Source organism: Heterocephalus glaber, unplaced genomic scaffold (assembly GCF_053883595.1).
Source record: "Heterocephalus glaber isolate CG9 unplaced genomic scaffold, H.glaber_assembly_v1.0 deba00001481, whole genome shotgun sequence".
Classification (NCBI taxonomy): Eukaryota; Metazoa; Chordata; class Mammalia; order Rodentia; family Bathyergidae; genus Heterocephalus; species Heterocephalus glaber.
Genome location: NW_028258317.1, coordinates 52,258,194 through 52,280,529, shown reverse-complemented (window position 1 = coordinate 52,280,529; position 22,336 = coordinate 52,258,194). Strand labels below are relative to the sequence as shown.

The following is a 22,336-nucleotide window of genomic DNA, read 5'->3' as shown; positions in this document are numbered from 1 at the left end:
CAGCACATTCGGCTTCACACTGATGAATATGGCACCCCCAGTGATCCTGTCACTTTCTAAAAACATGAGACTTTTGGAGGACATTTCAGATCTAAACCAAAATGACTGTGTACAAGGCCAAGGTCACAACCATTCCAGAGCTTGGTGGGCTCCAGTTAGTAGGTCTTTATAAAGAGTGGAATGGTACAATCCTGATATGTTTGGACTGACAGGAGAGGTCTAGATGGTTTTAGAAGAGTTTGTCCTAAATTATTGATCAGTACTGATAGAGTTCTTTGCTAAATAAAACGGCCCCAATAACCCCACATCCTAAAATGGCCCCTGCCTATAGGGAACAAGTCACTCCCGAGAGAACCAAGACCTGCTTTTTCCCGCTTCACCCCAACTTGTAGCCAATCATCTGCCTCCACCACACTCCCCTAGCCCTTATTAACCTCACTCACCCAGCCCCTGGTTGCTGCTCTCACCATTGTTTGAGACAGCCTGGCAGCCTTGTCCCTTAATAAACGCCTCACCTTGGGTGTTTGTGTTTTGGCTCATTTTATTTCTATCAAGTACATTAAAAACTAAGCAGATCAAGAAACAATTGAGTTATTTACCTCACTAGAAACAGTTGTTACACAAGAAATACATTAATAGTGTGCATGTAATGCAGCAGGGAAGAGCAAAGGTCTAGTCTTCAGACTGCAAACTGAATATTGATTACTAAAACATGTAATATTGAGAGCATGAGGAAACATGTAGTGTAAAAGGGATAGATCTTAATCATTTATAGTAGAAGCCAAGAAATGTCTAGAATTGAAAAGCGAAAGCCAGGCATATGGTATTTATGATTATAGACGTAAATGCCAGGAGAAAGTAGTAGAAGAGTTAGGAGTGAGAAGGGGTAGAGAGAAGGCCTTTGAAATTTGCCATGAAGTATAAAATATTACTTGAATTTTAAAACTATATTTGTGTACTTCTTTGCCTTAAACTAAAATAAGAGATGAAATCATTACACTGAGATCATTCACTGTACTGTTTTCTGGTTAAAAAAAAAAAACAGGGCCAGGGATTTAGCTCAGTTGTTTTGCCGCCTGCTGCGCAAGTGCAAGGACCCGAGTTCAATCCCCAGTATCAAAAAATAAAAACAAAGGCAAACACCTATGTACATTATGTGTTCTACTTAGGAAACATTTGAACATTTATTAAGTGTTATGATAAGACAAGTGCATTAGGCCTTTCATTTTAACTTTATGTGGTGTTTATATTAAGCCTGTACACTTCCTGTTGGCTTTCATTATACACAGAGTAAAGGAATAAAAAAGTAGGTCAAGGCAGGAGCTGTGCTACTTAAGGTGAGGAACACTAATTAGTAAGTGGATTTGCACCTTGACAATAAGAAACATGAAGTATTCAGAAGACGTGGGCTTGCTAGTGTGCTTAGGGTTTAGAAACCACAGGACATTCGTGGGAAGGTTAGCAGCAAGCATACTAAGAGCAAGAGAGTGATACTCGCTGAGGTCAAGTGCAAATGCATTGATTTCTCCACAGGCTTGAGTAATTTCGTAGGGTAATGGCCTTTAGAAATAAAATGTTTTTGAGAATCTTCTTTTACCAGGTGCATTAAATGGTGGATTCTGTAATGTAAGATCCATGGTGAAGTGGCATATTCCTGCCAGTGGGAGTAGTGCTCTACATAGCAGAACTTAGTTGTCAGTAGCAACAACATAAATGAGCCATTTTTCTATGAACTATCAGGACCTGATATGACCAGGGTAATTTTTTTAAGATGTAATGGTCTAACTCATACACCTTCAAAATGAAAAGGCTTGACCTTGAAATCCCATTTGAAGAGCAAATGATGCATTTCAATCATGAAAAGAACAAAAGGAGATAGGAGCATGTTTGCTTTTGCTCTGTCCTCTTGGATTTGAAGTATTACCTCCAATCATTTTAACTCACCTCTAGAGTTTCATCTGTCATTTCATCACCAGGCAAGCCCTGTGGCCTGACAGGTATCTCCTTACTGACATCAGACCATTGCCGTATCAGACTCACTGAAGAAAAGCCTGCCTGATGATCTGCACACCAGAAGGCAGGTTCTCCAATTGCTTTGTGTTCCATGGGATAATTTTTTTAAAGTGATGGGAAATATTGATTTTTTTAACCCATGGACTCCTAAAGTTTTCTCTCTGTCTGACTCTCCTCCCAAGAGGAATCTTTCCCAACTTTTTAATGGATTGTCTGCCCAGACACTGTGTGTGTGACATTGTACCAAAAAACAATAGGATAAGCAACAGGGAAGGAGATGGACAGTTAAACCAGAAAGAATTTTATCACTTTTCAGTTAGATTTTCAGCACACAGGGCCACAGTTTGGGTGTTTAACATGATCAGTTCATAAGCAAGAGTTCAAGAGACAGCACAGGAGTCATTAGAAAAATTGTGTCCTCTTTCCCAAACGTGCCCTCTGGATATTTCCAGTTCTAAGTGTCCTGGGGCCTATCGGGAAGGAGGGGCAGTTTCTGGGAGAGGAACAGCTGTATCAAAGATCACTGGGTTCCATATATAAAACTGAGGTAGACTTTGGGGCCCATGTAGTCCTGTAGAATTAGGAAATGTAATTTGTTTATAACCATCATCTTTAAAATGAAAACTGCCTCCCATTATAAATATAATTAGCAACATGTTCTATGCAGAAATGTATTTTTCAGTCCACTTTTTTATAATATCTTCGCTGACCATTTTCTTGAGAGAAGGCATAAGAGAGGATGTTGTTTGGGTTAGACGAAGACCGCCTCACTCTCTCAAGTTTGCTGTACAGTTTTTCTTTTCCTGGTTCCCGTACTTGGACATCAGGCCCTCACTTCCTGCTCATGTGCCTTGCTTACCTCTTCTTAGGTCAGTTGGCCATGGCCTTGAGTTGATCACCTGCCATCTTGCTGCATTTGAGTTTCCTCATTAGTAAGATGAGTTATCAGATTTCTTCTTCCATAGTCTATGAGAGAAAATGGCTTTGCAGATGTTGAGTCCTCCATGGAAATGTGAATCAAGAATCACAAGTGTGACATGTAGACTGACTATAAAGTCAGAGATCATTTGCTCTTCAGGATGTTCATTGGTAAACAGAAGTAGGGAGAGTTGGCCTCAATGTCCTGCCCTCATCTTCTCAGAGATAGGGATTCCCTCTGCTGTCCCCAGCACTCAGATCCTCACTGTGCTGCCCATCCTGGTCAGACCCTCAGATGACACTGGTTCCCAGCTTCCACCTTAAGCAGCATCGTATCAGCAGCATTTTTGTCCAAGATTCCTCTGGTTAAGTCAGATTAACCTGCTAGTTGGGGATAAAGGCAACATATAACCACCCCTTTTAGATATTTACCTTTTATTGGCATCCAACTCCCCAGTCAAGAGACTAATGGAGAAAGGTTTTGGAGGCAGAGAATTATTTCAGCAGTAACACTTCTTAGTCAGAAACAAGACGTTTTCTTGCTGAGAGGGAGGGATCATCAAAATCCTGGGAAGTGAAGATGTGATGTTCACACCTGCCCTGATCACGTGTACTTTGTGCCCACGGATAAGTTTGATTTATTTTGTTTTTTAAATTTTGAGCAAATGTAAGAAGGCTAGAAGAGTACCCTGGCTTCATCTTAGTCTCAAATTCCTTGATGTCACCCCCTCCTACCCTGAATTCAGCATGCAACCAACATGTTAAAAAAAAAAAAACTGTTTCTAGGAGACTCTTGACCAAGGTTAAGTGCACATGCTAATTCATTAAGACTTATTAGCAACCTCTTACCCTGTTGACCTTGGGGTGGTGTTGTCAGGCTTACAAGGACACATGAAAAGAACTGTCTTCTAGCTGAAGGACTCTGGATTTTTCTCTTTTTTCCCTATTATATATTGTTTGTGATGCACAATAAATATATTCATTGCGGGGAACTGGTACAGATACATGTCGCATCTTGATCCTTAGTACTTCCCCTTCCCCTCTGCAGTCTCCCCCATCCCCAGATCCCCTTTCTGTGTCCATATAGTCCATCTCCCTGCTTCCTGTCATCTTTTATTTTGTTCTTTAAATTATTTGCACTTTGAGTTTCTCATTATAAGAGAAACCATGTGATATTTAACCTTCTGTGTCTGATTTGTTTCACTTAGCATTATGGTCTCAAGGTACCATTTTTCTACAAATGACTCAAATTCTTTATGATTGAATAGTACTCTATGGTGTATATATATATAACCACATTTTGTTTATCCATTTATCTGTTGAAAAGCTTATAAGCTGCTTCCAAGATTTAGCTGTTATGAGCTGTTATGAGGTTGTAAACATGGGTACATATGTATCACTGTTCTCTGATGTCTTTAGCTCTTTTGAAAAGATTGCCAGAAAAGCTATAGCTGGGTCAAATGGAATCTCTATTTTTAGTTTTCTGAGGAAAATCCATACTGATTTTCATACTGGTTGCACTAATTTCATTCCGACCAACAATGTAGAAGGGTTCCTTTTACCCCACAACCTCACCAGAATTTGTTACTTTTTGACTTCTTGATGATAGCTCTTCTTTCTGGAATGAGATGGAATCTCAGTGTTGTTTTGATTTGAATTTCTCTAATGTCTCTAATGCTGAACACTTTTTCTTGTATCCGTTGGGCATTTGTACTCTTTTTTAGAAGTGTCCATTTCAATTGCCCATTTTTTGATTGGGTCTTTTATTTGGAGGAATCTAATCTTTTGACTTCTTTATATAATCTAGATATTAGTCCTCTGAGAAGTAGCTAACAAAGGTTTTTCCCATTCTTAGGTTGTCTCTTCACTCTATTGGTTATCCCCCTTGCCGCAGAAGCTTTTTAATTTGATGTAGTCATATTTGTTCATACTTGATATTATCTCTTGTGAAATTGAGGCTCTGTTCAGAAAGTCTTTGCATATGCCTATGTCTTCAAGAGTTTTACCTATTTTATCTTCCAGCAGACTCAGTGCTTCCGTTTTTATACATAAGTCTTTATTGATTTTAGTTTAGCACAGGATGAGAGATATGGGTCTAGATTCATTCTTCTGCATATAGATAGCCAGTTCTTACAGCACCATTTGTTAGAGAAGCTATGTTTTCTCCAGCATATATTTTTGGCCCTTTTTCAAAGATCAGATTGCTAAAGGTTTTTGGAATTGTAGCTATATCTTCAGTTCTGTTCCACTGATCAGCATGTCTGTTTTTGTGCCAGTACCATGCTGTTTTCCTCACTATAGCTTTGTAATAGAAGTTGAAATCTGGGATTGTTGTGCCTCCTGTTTTCCTCTTGTTGCCCAGGATGATTTTTGTTGTTTTGGGTCTCCTCTGGTTCCATATAAATTTTAGGATCATTTTTTTTTTCTTGTACTGTGAAGAATGCTGTTGGTATTTTTTATTGGGATTGTGTTAAATCTATATTTCACTTTAGGTAATATGACCATTTTGACTATATTAGGTCTGTCTGTCCAGAAACAGGAGATATCTTTCCATTTTCTGGTGTCATCTTTAATTTCTTTTTTCAGAATACTGTAGTTTTTGAGGTCTTTTACTTCCTTGGTTAGGTTAGTTCCTAGGCATTTCATTCTTTGAAGCTCTTGTTAATGGGATTGTTTTCCTGGTTTCTTTCTTGGTGGGTTCATTGTTAGTGTATAGCCGTGGTGGTGAACCTGTGGCATGGATGCTACAGCAGGCTGTTTGTTATTGTGGAAAGCTCTGAAAGGTTCGCTATCATTGGTGTGTAGGAACACTGTTGATTTTTCATGGGGGACTCCTGATGAGGTATTCTGAGGGCCAGAGATTTAGCTCAGTGGTTCCGGCGCCTGCCTGATGAGGTATTCTGAACCGAGTCTTTCTCTTACGATTCACTCTTGCTTGTGGAGTTCTGGCCAGTCAGAATTTTTCCAGGATCTGGATAGCAGGGGATGGAGTTGACAAGGGACCTGATGTCACGTAGACAGAATTTAGTTAAGTATGTGCTCTGTTGGAGCCTGACTTTCACAGAGAAAATTCTGGCTGGAGTGGGATGTATTCTGGGAAAAGGGAAGGATGGTCTCCCAAAGCTGGCTTAATTCTGTGTGCATTTGTGGCCTGCAGAGGACTGGATCCCCAAGCATCCTCATCTCAGATTCTTCTCCTGACCTGCTATGGAAGAGTGTACATCCCAGCCTTGACTCTAAAATTAACTTTGTTCTCTTTAAAGAGAACATTTCTATTTATGGGGCATAGAAAACCCTTTAAGTCACTATCTCAGAAGCTTATGTGGAGGCATTACCTTAATGACAACAGATCTGCTGACAGCACGGCAGAAATGAGATCCTGTATATTCTGCCATGCAGACCTCAGAAAGCGATGGGAAGACGTTCCTTAGACAAGTAGATGAAATCAAAAGAATGTGTTCTCGTGTATCTGCAAAGCAGTTGCAAAGTTCCATAAAGTGACTTGAGTTGAGCCCAATCGTTTTGGGTTTAATTGAATGCCTGCTCCATGTAGTCTGTTGTCTGTGAATAAGAAATGGCCTGGTCCCAAAGCTACATTGTTGCTCACTATTCTAGTGAGCTAGAGAGAGTTGTAACTATTGTCCCTATCCACAAATTAAAAGTCCATTTTAAAATTGATCTTCCACTCACCCAATAAGTGTTTTAGTTTCCTCTATATGTGAGGCATGGTACAAGACCCCAGGAGTACAGCAGTGACAGGCAGAGGCTCTGCCTGGGCAGAGTGTGCAGTTTACTCCAGGGTAGTACTTTTTCGAGCCCCCAAACACACCTCTCAGCTTCTCTGCTCTTGAGGATTTCATCTTAATCTTTATTTGGTGTCTTGAGTTTTAGAGCTTTCAGTGATAATGAACGGCCTCCTGCAGCATGCATGCCACAGGTTCACCACCACTGCTATACACTAACAATTTGGTGTCTTGAGTCAGGAGCACTGTGGAAATAAAAAGAGGTGGCTTTTTCCTGAGGGAACAAGTGTGTCCACTATAGATTGTAAGTAAAAGGATTTTAACTTTATTCTGAAGGGGCCATCAGTGACCAAAGAAATGAGTAGAGAGTCATACATTGTAGCTGAGCTTTTCAGCTGAGGATCTCCCCAGGCTTTGGGATGGAGGTGACCTGGGCCACCAGACATGTTGCCTCCAGCCCAGCGCAGCCTCCTCTGGGCTCAAATTGATGCAGCATGTTGTGTGAATAGTATCATTTCTCTGTGTGCCAAGATGCAAAAGGGGAAGGAGGCTCAGAATTTAGGAGTACTATTGTATTGGGGGAATTGGACGGGGAAGAACAGGCCTTGAGGCTGGTGTTCTCAGTTCCTGGGTCTCTCCCTGGGGCATGGCGTGTGGATTCTATTCTGTATGCTCCCATCTCAGCTGTCTTCTTGCTGCTAAAGTTTTCCATCACACATGTTATCCATCATTGATGAAGGATGGAGAAGGTGGTGAATAATTAAGCAGGTTTCAGGTGCACAGTGAACATTAAAGGAAAGAGATAATGAAAACAAAAGAGCTAAGAAGAGAATTCTGAGTTCTCTTGTGCCAGTCAAATGCTATGTGTAGATGCTTTCTTTAACTTTCCAGAAGGCCTAGGAGTTGTTTTTATTTTTCTTTTAGTCTGCCTGATGATCTTCAGTCTTGTGTGAGCTGGTTGTTCTCCAGCTAATAACTGAAATTTTACAAGCTTTCTGCACCAGCAGTAAAGACTAATGCCTTCAGCCACCCTGTCCTGGGTGGCTCATGAATCCAAGCCACATCACTCTTCAAGAGTGCAAACAGGAAATTACTTCACCATGAACAAGGAAGAGTTATAGAGTAGAGACACTTGAGAATCAACACCCACAGATTTTTCTGTCTTTTAAATAATTAATGGGAGGGGAAAAAAGGGTTTTAGGAGGATCCCAGTTGCCATCAACTGGGGATCAAAAGATCCCTTCAATGCCTACTGTTTTGAAAATGGCTTTCTCAAATGGTGCCTGACAGCTACAGGACTTGCATCAGGTTGACCCAGGTTATAGTAGGTGCAGCCTGACTGCTAGCGAGAGTGATTAGAAACACAAGAACAATGGGAAAAGAGAGGGAAATGCCACAGATGCCCCTCCTGCCTATTTCCCACATTGGCCTGCAGAATTTGTCCATAGCATCAGAAACTGGCAATGAGCATGGATGGATTTTCAGCTGTGAATTGTTTCAGATCCTTTGTCTCTTTTTTCAACCATTTGGCCCTATCACAGCACAATAACTAAGCAAGTGGACTCAGAAACAGACCTGCCTGCATGTCTGACCAATTAGCATGAGGGCCTCTATGCATCCCTGCTGTCCCCGGAGCCGTGACCAGGGCGAGGTACAAAGGCTCTGGAAGTCCTCCCTACAGCTTCCTGTCCTCTGCCTTCATGATCCTTCTGCTGCCCAGTTTGCATAAGTTCTAGCTGGCTTTGTTCAGACCCTCCTCTTTTCTGCTATGCACTAGCAGATACAGTCCGATTCTGGAGGCCAACTGGCATCTGTCTGTTTGGCTCAAACCATGCTGGCTCTGGGGCAGCTTTTTCTGAGCTTGCATTGCTGGAATGTCATGGCCCTCTTACTCTTGTGGCAGAGCAAGGCTTTCAGGTGCACTCAGTGAAGAAAAGTAAGGGTCCACTTCAGCACTCTGTGTCCCCAGAGGCCTGGCCACTGGCTGGCTGGTGTTCCTGAGCTCTCCCCACATGTCCAGGTGCATTCTGACACAGAGCCTGAGAGAACCTTTTCCCGGCTCCCGCCCCTTCCTTAACACCAGATGCTTCTTCACAGGTTCTATAAACACAGCAGGGTTTGGATGTGTGAAAGTTGCTGGTAGCACCTCAGAAGTCAGTTTATTTTCCCCAGAAATAGTAGGTGCCATTCCCAGCGGGTGCAGGCCAGCCTCTTAGAAACATCAGCTGATGGTTCCCCGTCAGTGACGCAGGACAGTGTGGCATGCAGGCACTAAGGGGTTAATGTGGAGCCTTGTACACCCCTGGAGGTGGTTACATCTCCTGTTACCAGTTGTGTTGACTTGGGTACCTGAGACAATTGGAACCAGTCTAGCAAAGGAGCACTTGGGTCAGGACATCTCATCAGCTCCCGAGTGATTGCCCTAGAGCTGGCCCAGCTGCCCAAATAGCACCCAGAAGATGGAGAACTTTTGGATGTACCAATTAGAGCGTCATGAAGGAGAGGTAGGTGCATTCTCAAACTTGGCAAGAATGGTTGCTGCTTTGCTTTTGGTTTTCTTCTTGTCCTGTCAGATATGAGTTGTTCTCTTGTTTCCCTGGACAGTAGGAATAAGTGAGCAAAGCAGGAGTAGGTGGGGAGCGTGGGCATCACCCAGAATGGAAGAAATACAATCAGGTATTCCAGGAGACCTGGAGTGAGAAGAGGCCATTTGGTCACTTAGCAAGGTGCTTTGAAAGGTGGCCCGTGGCTGTCTCCCCATCACCATCACATTCTGATTCTCCACATTGTAATAAATGTGCGGCTTTGCACCCCAGAGCCTCCCATTCCGTGTTCTCCTCTGTGTCCCTTGCTTCTGTGATGTTAATGAAAATGAATGGCAATGAGTGCTTCACACATGAGCAGCTGCTTTGCTAGCAAATGAGGTAATGGTATACTATGCCCATGTATAGTGCCTGGCATAGAGTGAACTCTTTGAAAATGGCAGCTGTTACCATTTTTACCAGGTGTTGTGTAATTATAGCAAATAATGTGCTCTTAGTTGCGTCTCTTAGGGGTTAACACTGCCTTTGGTTTTTCTTCTTGCTGAGCTTTGGACCAGTGGCCTGGGAATGAAAGTGTGGGAACACCATTCAGGAATGGATGGATTTAAAAGGGGAAATGGATGAAAGATTCCCTAATTTTTCTAAGTTGTAATGGATTTCAAATACAGTGATGTTTGAGATGGGGGAAAGGTAATCTCTGTTTATAGACGAGCTTTACCAGATGGAGGAACTGATTCATCCTTACACTGGTGACTTTAGTTTATAGTTAGCTGATTTTTTTTATTTGTTTGTTTGTTTGTTTTGCCTCCAAGAATACAGCTTCCAAAGCTTAGAACACTTAGGCGATGGTAGTAAAACAAATTATTTGTGTGGCCCAATGATGGACGTGCCTCTGAGCAGGTTGCTGTAGAGTAAGGCTCCAGGTCATCTTACAGCTTTCAGATGAGTTCAGTGGGTACAGGCCTAGGAACAAGAGGGCCTGCCTGTGGGGAGAACAGAAATGGCTAGTTAACTGAGTTATCTCAGATTGTTCCATCAGTATTAATTGAATCCATTATATATGTATATATAAAACACTCCATTAAGCCCAGGCTATTATCATTTTAATGACATAATTATGCCTCTACAGTACCTATACTAACTTTACTACTATGCCACATTAAGAACGTACAGATGTGCATTGATAATAGTTTGAATTGAGAGTGAATAATTATGGATTTCTTAACTGCTTTTGATTTTCAGAAGCACAAACATATCTTGGGGTAAGAAAAATTAATCATATATTTTAAAAATAATTCTAACATGGAATAAGGTTAAAGCAATGTAGATCAGTGAGGGAAACCATGTACACTGATTTAAGAAAAGTAGTAAAGCTAGATAAACTGGTAAGCCTAAGTAAAAAAAGCTAGTTGAGGATGCTCCACAACTCGAGCTCCACAGGGTCCCAAAATGAAAACTACCAGAACAACCAGAACCTGTGCCCTGACCTGCCTTTGATATCCCATATGCAAAAAGCAGCAGAACCAGAATGTCCAGGCTGGAAAGGAACTGAAGGATGAGGTGCTCAGTGACAGTGTATAGGAAATGCCACCTTTGAGAATGCTTGTTCCCTCCTCAACACCATGCCCACTGTATTATCCTAATCATATGAGGGTGCATTGTTGCAAGAGGGGGAGATAGAGCATGAGCAAGAACCAATGAAGAGAACCCAGATGTACGTGGGTACCAGTAACCACACAAGCACATAATGGCAGTGGTTGTGTGTTCAGAACCTGGTCTGTTATATCAATCTGTTTTTCATTTCTTTTTTTTCCTCTGACACAATATAGGTGTTGTGCTGCTTTCCACTCAATCCATGTATTTAATTCCTGTTGGATATTTTATGAGGTGTTCTGTATTGTACACTTGGAGAGGAAACATGTAAATTAATCATAAGCCATGTCTTCCAGGTGCTTATTACACCGTTGTAATTAAAGTGTAATTATTATCTTATAGTATTATATTTTCATGAAATTAAAAGGAGAAAGCAGTGCACTATAAGAATGGTGCAAATAAAATGCATGCATGTAATACTTCCAGGAGGGGAAGTTCCTCTTAAGAGAATTGAGAATACTGCATCAAAGAGTTAATATTTAGAATGGATCTTTGGGGGCTCATGGACATGTAGAATTCAGAGAAGAGCAAAAACAAAAACACTGAGCAAAAACATGCAGGTCACATTCTGAGTAAAGAAAGTAGCTCAGCTAGTCTTGATGATAAAGGGTAAAAATTGTGTTTTAAATGTTGGTAAAATAGTATTTAGCAAGAGGTCTCTGCTGAGGAAGGTTCATGAACTCTTAGTACATACTACAGTTTAATGTGGTATTGTTGGCTGCTTGGAAGGAAGGGAAGGAGGACAGGACTGAAAAAGGAGGGAGGGAGGGAGGGAGGGAGGCACCTAAGCACCTTATTCTCAGGTTCTGTGAGTTGTTCTGTGAATGTAAAATTAGTGAATAGCTCAGTCCCAGAAACATTTGGGAAAACTGTAAAATCTTTACATATTCTCCTACCCTTTGTTACAGTGACTTTTTGTCACCAAGCTTCCTTGGAGGAAAGAGACAGCATTCACTGGGACTCATCAGGTTGACTAGAGCTTGCTGAGGTCCTATCCCATGTGTCCTAATGAGTGGGTATTGGGGTCATCAGTAAACAACAGAGTGGGTGACTCTCTTTCGTAAGTCAGTCCCTGGAATAGCGTCACTCTCAACTTGTATCCTAATGTAGCTCCTTGCACGGGAGATGGTGGACATGCAGAAGTTGCACCCAGCAGTTGTAAATACCCCAGCCTTAGCCATGGATGAGCTAGTCTTATCAGTATGCCATCCAGAGTGTTGGGGCTTATGAACTAATGCAGTCTTTGTGGTATGATTTTATAGACTCCCCTGTTTGCTTTTTAATTTTATCTGTGAGTAAAATTTTAATGAGGAAGGAAACTAGATGAGATGAAGAAAACATCCCCTTGGGTGTTGCTGACCTTCTGAACACTATCCCAGAGGGGTGAGATACAATTTTTGCAGTATTGGAATTGTAAAAGACTGCTAATATCTTTGAGTGTTTTTTGCACATCCAGGCACTGAGCTGGCCGTTACAGTGTGTGATCACCAGTCAGTCCTCCTGTCAGCTCAAGAAGTGGGTCGTAACTGTTTTGTCCATTTTTCAGAAAGGATGAGAGGGGATGCGCTACCGTCCCTGGGGTCAGAACTGAGAATGATAGAGCCAAGTTCCTACTCAACTCCACAGATGTAGGGCTACAGCATTTAACCACTTCACTCTTCTGAAACACAGTATGACAATTAAGCTTAATTGTGTCATCTTGATTGGCATGGGAGCTGGCTGGTAGGTTTGTATAGCACACTTGTGGGGGTCATGGAGGTATGACCTTTGGTACTGTATATGGTCCTTGACCCCTTTTTCCTTGGCAGTGTTCTCTTATAATGCTTCCTGGCCACTAAGAACTAAGCATCTTAACTCTGCCACACTCTTCTGCCATGATATTTCTGTGTTGGAGCCAGCTGGCCATAGACTAAATCTCCTGAAAACAGGAGCACATTGTGCCTCTCCTTTAAATTGTGGGTGTTGGGCATTGTGTCTCAGCAACAGGAAGGCTGATTAATACATAAGATACAAGTTAACCTATTTGGCCAAAATATGAAATTAAAACATCCAAGTATTCTCCCTTAAAATGCAATTTTTATTCCCTGTAATCACACTATGCTTTTGAAAATGGAGTCTAATATTAGCCAGATCAGGATGGCTTTGAGGACTCAACCCAGTGTCTTAGAAATTATTTCCTTCAGCCAACCAACAAACTCTGTCCAGGCCCTGGGACAGGAGTGGATTCCTTATGTCCTCCACTGGAGGTGTCTTTGGCCTAGCCACTCAGGTGGCCTGTCCTCCTCATTGCCCTCGGGCCCTGTGTTCATGCCTGACATGGCAGCTGTCATAGTACATTTTAACCACAGGGACAGAGTGTTCTAAAGAATCTCTGTATAAGCAGACCTTCAAAAATCTCAAATTAATTCACTTAAAACAAGAACCACAGTGTCAAAATAAGTATGTGGAAAAAGGGATCCAGTTAGAACTTCACCTTCAAAGGCAATATTAAAATTATAAAAATAAGCTGTTTATCTTTTGATAAATGACACCTAGGTTAAAATTCTAACTGTATGTAGATTCTCAGAACAGAATAGTAGTACTTATTGGGGGTTATAATTTTTTTAAAGACCCACAGTGTAAGAGCATTCTTCAGTGCTTATGTGATTTTCACAGCATGCTCAGAGAAAGTCTTCTCAGTCATAAAGTTTTCCAGCTAACAGAACACCTCAGGTCCCCTCTTAATGATTTGATATTCCACTTATTCTCCTTCAGAGAATTTCTCCTGTTATCGTCATCCTTCCCATTTATCTCTTTGTCTTTGCCCATTTTCTGCTGCCATAACAGACTGGGTAATTGATAAAGAACAAGTTTATTGGCTTCACAGTTCAGGAGGCAGGGAATTCCAAGAGCATGGCTCTGGCATCTGCCTGGGGTCTTCATGCTGTTGTAATGTGGCTCAATGCAAGAGAGCACATATAAGACAGGGGGCAAAGGGGAGTCAAACTCCCTCTTTCGACATTAACTTGTTGTGTTGTTTCTGCCCTGTTGTGCTGAGGATTAACTTTTCAGCACATGAATTTTGGGAGACACATTCAGATCATGGCATTTTAAAACTCTTTCATATCTAATTTTATGAGAATAAATATAGAGTGGAATTTTAGTAGTCATCATATTCTTTAATTTTATGATGATCACAAAAGGAATGTTGGCCACCGTCCTTCCCATCTGACCACAGTTAATTTTCCAAGTATGATACAGTGCACTGGATGATTATTTATATTTGATGAAAATACAGTATTATTGGGATCATTGGCATTTTATTTTTGTATATTTATATGTGTATATTTTATGAAGACATAATATCTGTACATCTTTATGGGGTATGTCACAGTAACTGTATGTGTAGACAATGTGTAACAATCAAATCAGGATAATAAGCATTTCCATCTTTTCTACCACTGATCATTTTTGTGTTGGGAGTTTCATACTTTTTTCTAATCATTCTGAAATATATCAGAGATTGTTTTAACCAGTTGTTACCCTACCATGCTAAAACAGAACCAGGAGTGATTTCCCCAGTCTGTGTTTTTGATGTCCCTTATTACTTTCTGTTCTCCCTCCTCACTGCCCTTACCAAATCTCTAGCAACCACTGTTCCATTCTGTTCTTCTGCAAGATTGATTTACTGGTCACCACAAATGAGTAAGAATGTAGTATTTTTGTTTCTGTGTCTGGCTAGTTCCACTTAACATAATGACCTCTAGTTCATCTATTTGCAGCAAATAACAGAAATTAATTCTTTTTATGGCTAAATAATATTTCATTGTGTGAATTTACCACATTTTATCCCTTCATCCCCTGGGGGGAATATAGGTTGATCCCATATTTTGGCTATTGTGAATAATCTACATTAAAAATGGAAGGGCAGGTGCCTTTTTGAAATAATGATTTCATCTCCTTTGTATCTGTATACCCAGTAGTAGAATTGCTGGATCATGTGGTCATTCTATTTCTAATTTTTTGAGGATTCTCCGTATTGTTTCCCCTAATGGATGTACTAGTTTACATTCCCAAAAACAGGGTGTTAAAGTTCCTTTTACTCTGCATCCTTGTCAGCGTTGGTTTTTTTCTTTTTGATGATAGCCTTTCTAACTGGGGTGAGATGCTATCTCAGTGTGACTTTGATTTGCACTTCTCTGTGATTAGTGCACTTAAGCATTCTTTCATGTACTTGTTTCCATTGTCTTTAAGAAGTGTTTGGTTCTTCAGCCCATTTTTATTTTTTTATTCATTAAGTTTATTGGTACATTTTAGATACACGTTATGATCACATTCATCATTGGGAATTTGTACCTGTACATGATATATCTTGGTTCTTATTTTTTCCCATTCCCCTTCCCTCCCTTCAACCCCTTCCTCCTCCCTATTTACATAAGCTTTGTTTCTGTTTTTTTTTCTTTCCCATATTTCCTTCCCCCCTCCCCCCACCTTAGTTCCCCTTCTCCTTTGAACATTTTCTGTTTCACAATATCTGTTATACATTTTGATCCTCATTTACACTTTCAGTTTCTCACACCAGAGAAACTATTTGGTATTTACACGTGTGTCCTATTTATTGCACTTGAGAGCATGGCCTCAGTGGGCATCCATTTAGCTATAAATGTCTCTAGTTTGTCTTTCTGTACATGGCTGAGTAGTACTCCATTTTTAAACAAAAACAAAAACATATCTTCTTTATCCAGCCTCCAGTTGATGGGGAATTGGGCTGTTTCCAAGTTTTAGCTATTACAAACTGTGCCACTATAAACATGGGTGCACATATATCGCTGTGGTATGATTCTTTTAATTCTTTGGGGAAGATACCCAGCAGGGGAATAGCGGGGTCAAATGGGACCTCTACTCCTAGTTCTTTGACGAATCTCCATACTGATTTCCACAGTGGTTTCACCAGTCCATACTCCCACCAACAATAGAGAAGGATTCCTTTTTCCCCTCAGCCCCGCCAACATTTGTTATTGGTTGACTTCATGATAGCAGCCATTCTTTCTGGGGTGAGGTGGAATCTCAGTGTTGTTTTTATTTGCATCTCTCGAATGACCAGTGATGTTGAACATTTTTTCATATGCTTATTTGTTGAGCCCATTTTTAAATTGGATTTCTTCTTTGGTGTTCAGTTTTTTAGTCTCTTATACATTCTAGTTGTAAATGCCTCCTCAGATGAACAGTTTGCAAATTTCTCCTATTCTGTAGGTTGTCTCTTCTGTAGATCATTTCTATAGATCATTTTCTTTACTATGTGGAAGCATCTTAGTTTGCTATAAGCCCATTTGTCTATTTCTACTTTTGTTGCCTATGTATTTGGGATTCCATCTAAAAATTACCACCCACACTTAAGGTGCTCCTCCTGTTTTCTTGTAGTAATTTGATAATTTCAGTTTAAGATTTAGGTCTTTTATCCATTTTCAGTTGATTTTTATGTATGGCAAGAGGAAGAGATCTAATTTCATTCTTGTACATATGCATAACCAGTTTTACCAGCACCATTTACAGAGACATCTTTTCTCCGTTGTATGTTCTTAATGCCTTTGTCAAAAATCAGTTGGTCGGAACACAGTCCTGTTCTGTTCCATTGCCTTATGTGTCTTTTTATGCTAGTACTGTGCTATTTTAGCTACTGTAGCTTTGTAGTATGTTTTGAAGTTGGGTATTTTAGTGCCACTTGTAATCTCTTTTCTTTTTTTCTTCATCTTCTTTGTCTTCATCATTGACTGTCTCCTCTTCCCCATCCTCCTCCCCTTTCTTCTTCCTGGGTTAATTCAACAGAGCTGTCCTCAAGTTCTGAAATTCCTTCTTCCCCTTGTTCTAGTCTGTTTTGGAAATTCTTTATTGTACTTTTCTTTATACTGATTGAAGTTTTTATTTCCAATATTTCTGATTGGTTCTCTTTTATGATTTCAATCTCTTTGGTGAATTTCCCTTAATATTCTAAGTTGTTTTTCTCAATTTTTGATTATTTGTATTCTCTTGAATCTGAGTTTCCTTAGGATCATTATTTTAAAATTTTTTTCAGGTATTTCATAGACTTCCTTCAAATTGAAATCTATTCTGGAGAATTACTGTCTCATTTAGAGGTATTATATTTCCTTTCATGTTTCTTATATCCATACATTGATGTCTGCACATTGGGTATGTTTATTCTTCTAATTTTATGAAATCATTTTTGCTGGAGAAGATTTTTTTAATTTTATAGGATGTAAGATTTCAGCTGGGCAGGTGACTTGGGTTTGTTTATACGGGAACTCAAAAGCATAGTCTCTGATTTGTTGGTCTGTGTTGATTCAGCAGCCTCAGTAGTTAGACTGCACCAGTTCATGGACATGGTGGCATCACTTGGCAGTGAATGTGGACTTCAGGGATGTGCCTTGATGCTCTGCAAAGTCGAGCCCTTGTGTCATCAGAGCTTGTGGAAGTAGCTACCAAGTCTCAGTTGTGCAGGGTGTGGAAAGGACTATGCTTAGATCTCTCAGGAAAAGCATAGGGGATTTGAGGGTTGTGGCACGCGCAGTCCCAGTTCCTAAGCCACAAGCTAAAGGGTCCCTAGGTCCTTCGGGGTGGATTTGGGAGACGCCAGGCCTATGGTACCAGTGGCCACTGTTATGGAGTCTCATGATGGGACAGGACCTTCTCTGGTGATGCTAGGGTCTGTGGCACCAGTAAACGTGGGCTTGAGGCTACAGAACACAGAGGAGACTTCCCCATACTCACCTTCATGAATTCCCACATCCACATTTGCCTTAGATTAAGTATCCATCTGGCAGCCCAGAGGGCCTGAAACTCCAGACAGAAAGTTAATGATAATCTTAACTTTTTCTCTCCCATATCATTGGCTAAAGTTTGCCTCCAATACATCTTTGAAAGTAAATAGTTCTTTTTTCTTCCACTTTGAAGAGTATACATTGGGGCAGAAGCTGGAGGTACCTGGCAAAGGGCCTTTGAAGCAGATATTTGAATCCCTTTCAGCTCCACTGGATTTGGGTCCCTTTGAGTGTGCTTTCCACCCTTAACTTGGCCTGCAGTGGCTTGTGGTGATTTGTAGGCTTTTGCATGATGGGGTCCTCTTTTTTTGTTAAGGACAGCTGTCTTTCAAAAGAACTTCACTGGAGCCCAGGTTAATCTTCACAGACAAGGATCATTCCTCTAGTTCAAAGTGCAGATTGAATGTTCTACACATAGTAACAGAGGGACTATTTAAAAAGGGTTTACCATTGGCTGCTAAAATATAATCTAGGGAAGTAGTAGGCAGGTCTGTAACATCTGCTTCACATGCAAACTGAAAACAGTATAAAGCTAGAAAGCATATTGAAATCATTGATTCAGTGCCTACATTTGTTGATACCTGCTGTTCTCATGACCCACAGCATGGCACTTGGGTAATGAAGATGCAGGAGACAAGATCCCTGGCACCTAAGAGCTCTTGATGGAGGAGGAGCATACACATAAGCAAACATTACAGAACACAGTACATGCCATTCGGGGACAGATGTACTGTGAATAGAGCTTGAGAAAGCATCAGGGAGGAGAGCGCAGAAGAAAATGAGGGGAACTCTGTAGATGGAGGTCATTCGATACATATGCACGTGGAAGAAAATTCACGTGACCTTGTACTTGGGCAGAAGCCTAGAGCATCTGGTGTCTGAGGGGAGGTGGTCTCTCATAAGGTTGTAGTGGGTCCATGAGAGCCCTGGTGAGGGACCTCCGCCCCCACCCCAGACTTCACTCTTCTTCCCCTGGATTCCCTGGCGGGCACCTACTATTGAACACTTAGCTCTACTATGGGGTCTGACCACGCTCTTCCACAGCCCTGCCCGCTCACATCGTCTTGGGACAGTCTGCTACCAGCCAGGTTGTAAGGAATCTATTTTTAGAGCATCAGAGAAAACAAAGATATGGGAAATATGGGACTCTCAGGGATTTTTTTTTTTTTTTAATGAGGATGATACACGGTCCAGAAACCAAGGAGTTAAAGAAAAACTGCACTAGCTTTCTTGGGCTGAACCTTTAAAATCTTTGTGACAGAGCAAATTACTTGGGAAAAATCAAGCCATAAATATGAAAGGAAGCGCTCCAAAATTGAAAATTTGAGGATATTTAAAGGCATTAAATTCTTATACTTTCCTATATTAATTTTGAATAGGCCAAAGAGTGCAAAATCAGCAAGTACCCACCAAATCTCTTGGTACTGAGTGAAAAGATTCTGAGTTCTTCTTCTTATAGGCATGCAGGGCTGCTTTATTGTGGCCAGGGGCCATGGGGTGCTTTGTATCTGCCCACACTCTGTTCCTGCCCTCTTGACTTTACTGCAGAGTGGCTGACTCCTGCATGTGAATATTTAAGGAGCTCATTGGTCCCCAGCTGGCTGCCTCGAATGGTGATATGTGGGCCCACGGGAAGCAGATCCAAGCCTCACAGCTCTGGGCTGGCATCATGCGACTTCTTGGTCTGAATAATAACGCATTGCACCATATCAGCTTTTGGTTCATTTAGTATCCCCTGTATTTCCTGTAAAAGATTAAAATTTCACATAATGCTCACTGAATTCCATTCATCTTTAAATGTGCTCCCTGCCCCCAGCACCATTGCTTTGTGAAACATTCTCCCTTTCCATACAGGAGTATTTCACTGATGTCTGTACCGCGGCTTCCCCAAGAGGGCCAGGCTCAAGTGATAGATGCAGACTTGAGTAAACACTAGTGGTTTTTTTGCTTTTCCTGCTGGGAACTTCCCTCCCCTGCTCCCTCACACCCCCACACTTCCTGAGAGAACACATCTTGTGTCATTTCTTTCTGTGACAGCGGGCTCTGTCAGGCATCACCCTCAACTGGGAAGCTCTGCATTCTTGCTCTCAGAGGGCCATTGCTGCAGAACTGCTAAGCACTTCTGTGGCTCACCAGGGGAGGCCATTATCTCCCTAGATTTTAGGAGCACACAGAAATGTCGCCATATGGTCCAGGATGTGTTTCCAGAGCCTGCATTTGTCCATCCCTGTGTTTGCTTGCTTGCTTGCTTTATTCAGCCGCTCACTCGGCAGACATTTATGGGGCGCCTGCTGTGCTTTGTGCCCTAAACAGGGTTTTCAATTTTCATTTGCAGCAGGGCCTGCCCGTGCAGGGCTGGACCCATCCACAGAGGCACCCTACAGGGCCTGTGCTCCCCAAACCTAGTTTTCAAAGCCAAACATCATTTGACAGAGGATTTCTTAATCATTTAAGAGTATCCAAGATAATTTGGTTTGGGTGGCAAATCATCTCTCAATTTTCAGTGGGCTATAGATTACAGGGTATATGTTTTCTTTTTTTTTTTTTTTTTTTGGTACCAGGGATCAAACTCGGGACCTCGCGCTTTCGAGGCAGGTGCTGGAACTACTGAGCTAAATCCCCAGCCCCATGGGGTATGTTTTCTAATCACCAAAATTAGCCTCAGTTGGCTCTTTAAAAATAAAGAATCTTAATTTTATTTTTCCATTCAAGTCATTTTAGGCAGATTTTTGGGGTTTTTTGTGTGTTTTATTGGGGGTTTTTATTTTGTTTTGTTTTTAAGACAGGGTCTCACTGTGTACTTAAGGCTGGCCTTGAACTTGTGATCCTCTCTTAGCCTCCAGAGTGCTGGGATTACAGGTGTGCACCACCACGTCTGTCTGGGCAGGCAATTTTATAGACATTTGGTAGCCTAAGTATATGTATCTTTAAGAAAAAAGACATTTGTGTAATAGCTTTCACTCTATTCATTTAGGACTACAAGTTTAATAGTCAACTTTTTCTATAGTTTTTTTCAACATTTAGCCTGAGGGGAGGCAACCAGAGCAATAAAACTTCTTTGAAGAGATAGCAACAATTGAAAAGAAAGTTTAAATGCCCCTAGCTTGTTCTGTACAGTTAGGAGTTTATTTCCAAAGGAGTTTCTCCCAACTGAAGTGTCCCTCTGTGTTCTGGTTTGCCCCCTCTCCGCCCGTATCCTTCCCCTGGGCTCCCAGAGGTGTCGCTCACATTCTCACTGATGTCTGCACTCTTGCTTTGTTCTAGTCTCCATCTCCTGGCAGTTCCTCACCCCTGGGGGCAGAGTCGTCAAGTACACCCCTTCATCCCGGTGACCCTGAGGAAGCCTCCACAAACAAAGAGGTAGGGCACTGTTTATTTGTGAAGCCGTCAGCCTGTTTGGTTTTATTCTCATATTGCTCTGTGCTCTCTCCAGTCCTCAGAGAGCTCCCTTCCACTATGCAGTTTGTCTGTTAAAGCCATGCTGCCCCATTTGGTAGCCACAGCTATTTTAATAAAAGGAAAAGTTCATGTTATATTTTAGGTGCTCAGTAGCAACCTGTGGGTGGTGGCCCCTGTATTGGATGGAGCAGGTGACAAAACACTAGTGTCATTGCAGAATGCTCTACTGGACAGCTCTGAACATCAAAAACTCTGTGTGTCAGCATCCTTCCTCATGGCATTGGATGCCTTCTGATACCATAGATGAGCCAATGCTGTGTAACTCAGAAAATGGGTTGGTTTCATTTGTTTCAAGTCTTGTGAAAAGGGCAGCGTGACCACATGTCATTTTCTCTTAATCACGGTTCCATTTCATACCAACTGTCCAAGAGAATGTTCTGTGAGGATGAGGTGTTTGCTTCTGTGCTGTCTAGTTGGGGTGGTGTGGCTCACTAGACTCAGCTGCCTGTTAAGCCCTTGAAATGCAGCCAGGGAATGAGGAACTGATATTTTAAAATTAACATAAATAGCCACGTGTGGCTGAGGCTACTGAGAGAGCAACCCTAAAATCCCTTTTAGACAAGCTGAATGTTCACCCTTCCTGTGGGGGACAAACCAAGCTCTGCCATACAGTGTTTAAATGAGAAGATGCTACTTGCTCCTCCTGAGGTTTCTGGGGCTAGGAAAGGGCAAGTATTTTTTTCTCAGAAGCCACTGCCTTCACCAGTATCCAGTTCCTGTGACATACAGGGGACTGTCGTCCTACCTGTGTCCCAGCCTCAGGTAAATACTGGCCTGGGCAGTAATCTGGCAGTAATCTATGTGGGGGCTCAGCTTCCCTCAAATATAGTTGCTAACCACATATAGAGGTAACCACGTAATGAACGATTGGCTCAAGCTTGCTTGTTTTGCTGATTTTATGTTAAATGCAATGGAAGAAAACAGTCTGCTTTGACCTGAGTGGCTGATCACTTCTAGAGCAAGTCTTAGTTTAACCTTACCCTTAGTCTATCATGGAATACACATACTATTCATGTGAAGAAGTATATTTTTTTTATTACTCTTTGTATTAGACACACATAAACCTTCTTTGAAATGACCTAAACCTTAGAATTTAGACTTAAAATGTCCTCTGTCCTTCTGTGGCCCATCCTCAGACCTCAGTCGTGACAGAGTCCCAGTTTCTGCTGGTCTCCCCCACTCCTACCATACAGCTTCATACTTCACTCAT

General features: G+C 41.5%; 1 protein-coding gene and 1 long non-coding RNA gene across 4 annotated transcripts in view; one reads left to right on the top strand and one right to left on the bottom strand.

The window, feature by feature from the left end:
• Apba1 (amyloid beta precursor protein binding family A member 1) overlaps window positions 1-22,336 on the top strand; it is a 229,733-nt gene that overhangs the window by 168,126 nt on the left and 39,271 nt on the right. For all 3 annotated transcript variants that reach the window (XM_087184089.1, XM_087184088.1, XM_004838169.3), the window contains exon 3: window positions 20,932-21,027. In XM_087184089.1, the coding sequence (XP_087040215.1) occupies window positions 20,932-21,027 (96 nt within the window). The remainder of the gene's footprint in view (window positions 1-20,931; window positions 21,028-22,336) is intronic.
• The window catches only part of LOC110347702 (uncharacterized), a 65,245-nt gene continuing 52,721 nt past the window's right edge, over window positions 9,813-22,336 (bottom strand). The window contains exons 3-4 of the long non-coding RNA XR_002392440.2: window positions 19,078-19,411; window positions 9,813-10,200 (exon numbers count right to left, since the gene is read on the bottom strand). This is a non-coding gene — a long non-coding RNA (uncharacterized LOC110347702). The remainder of the gene's footprint in view (window positions 10,201-19,077; window positions 19,412-22,336) is intronic.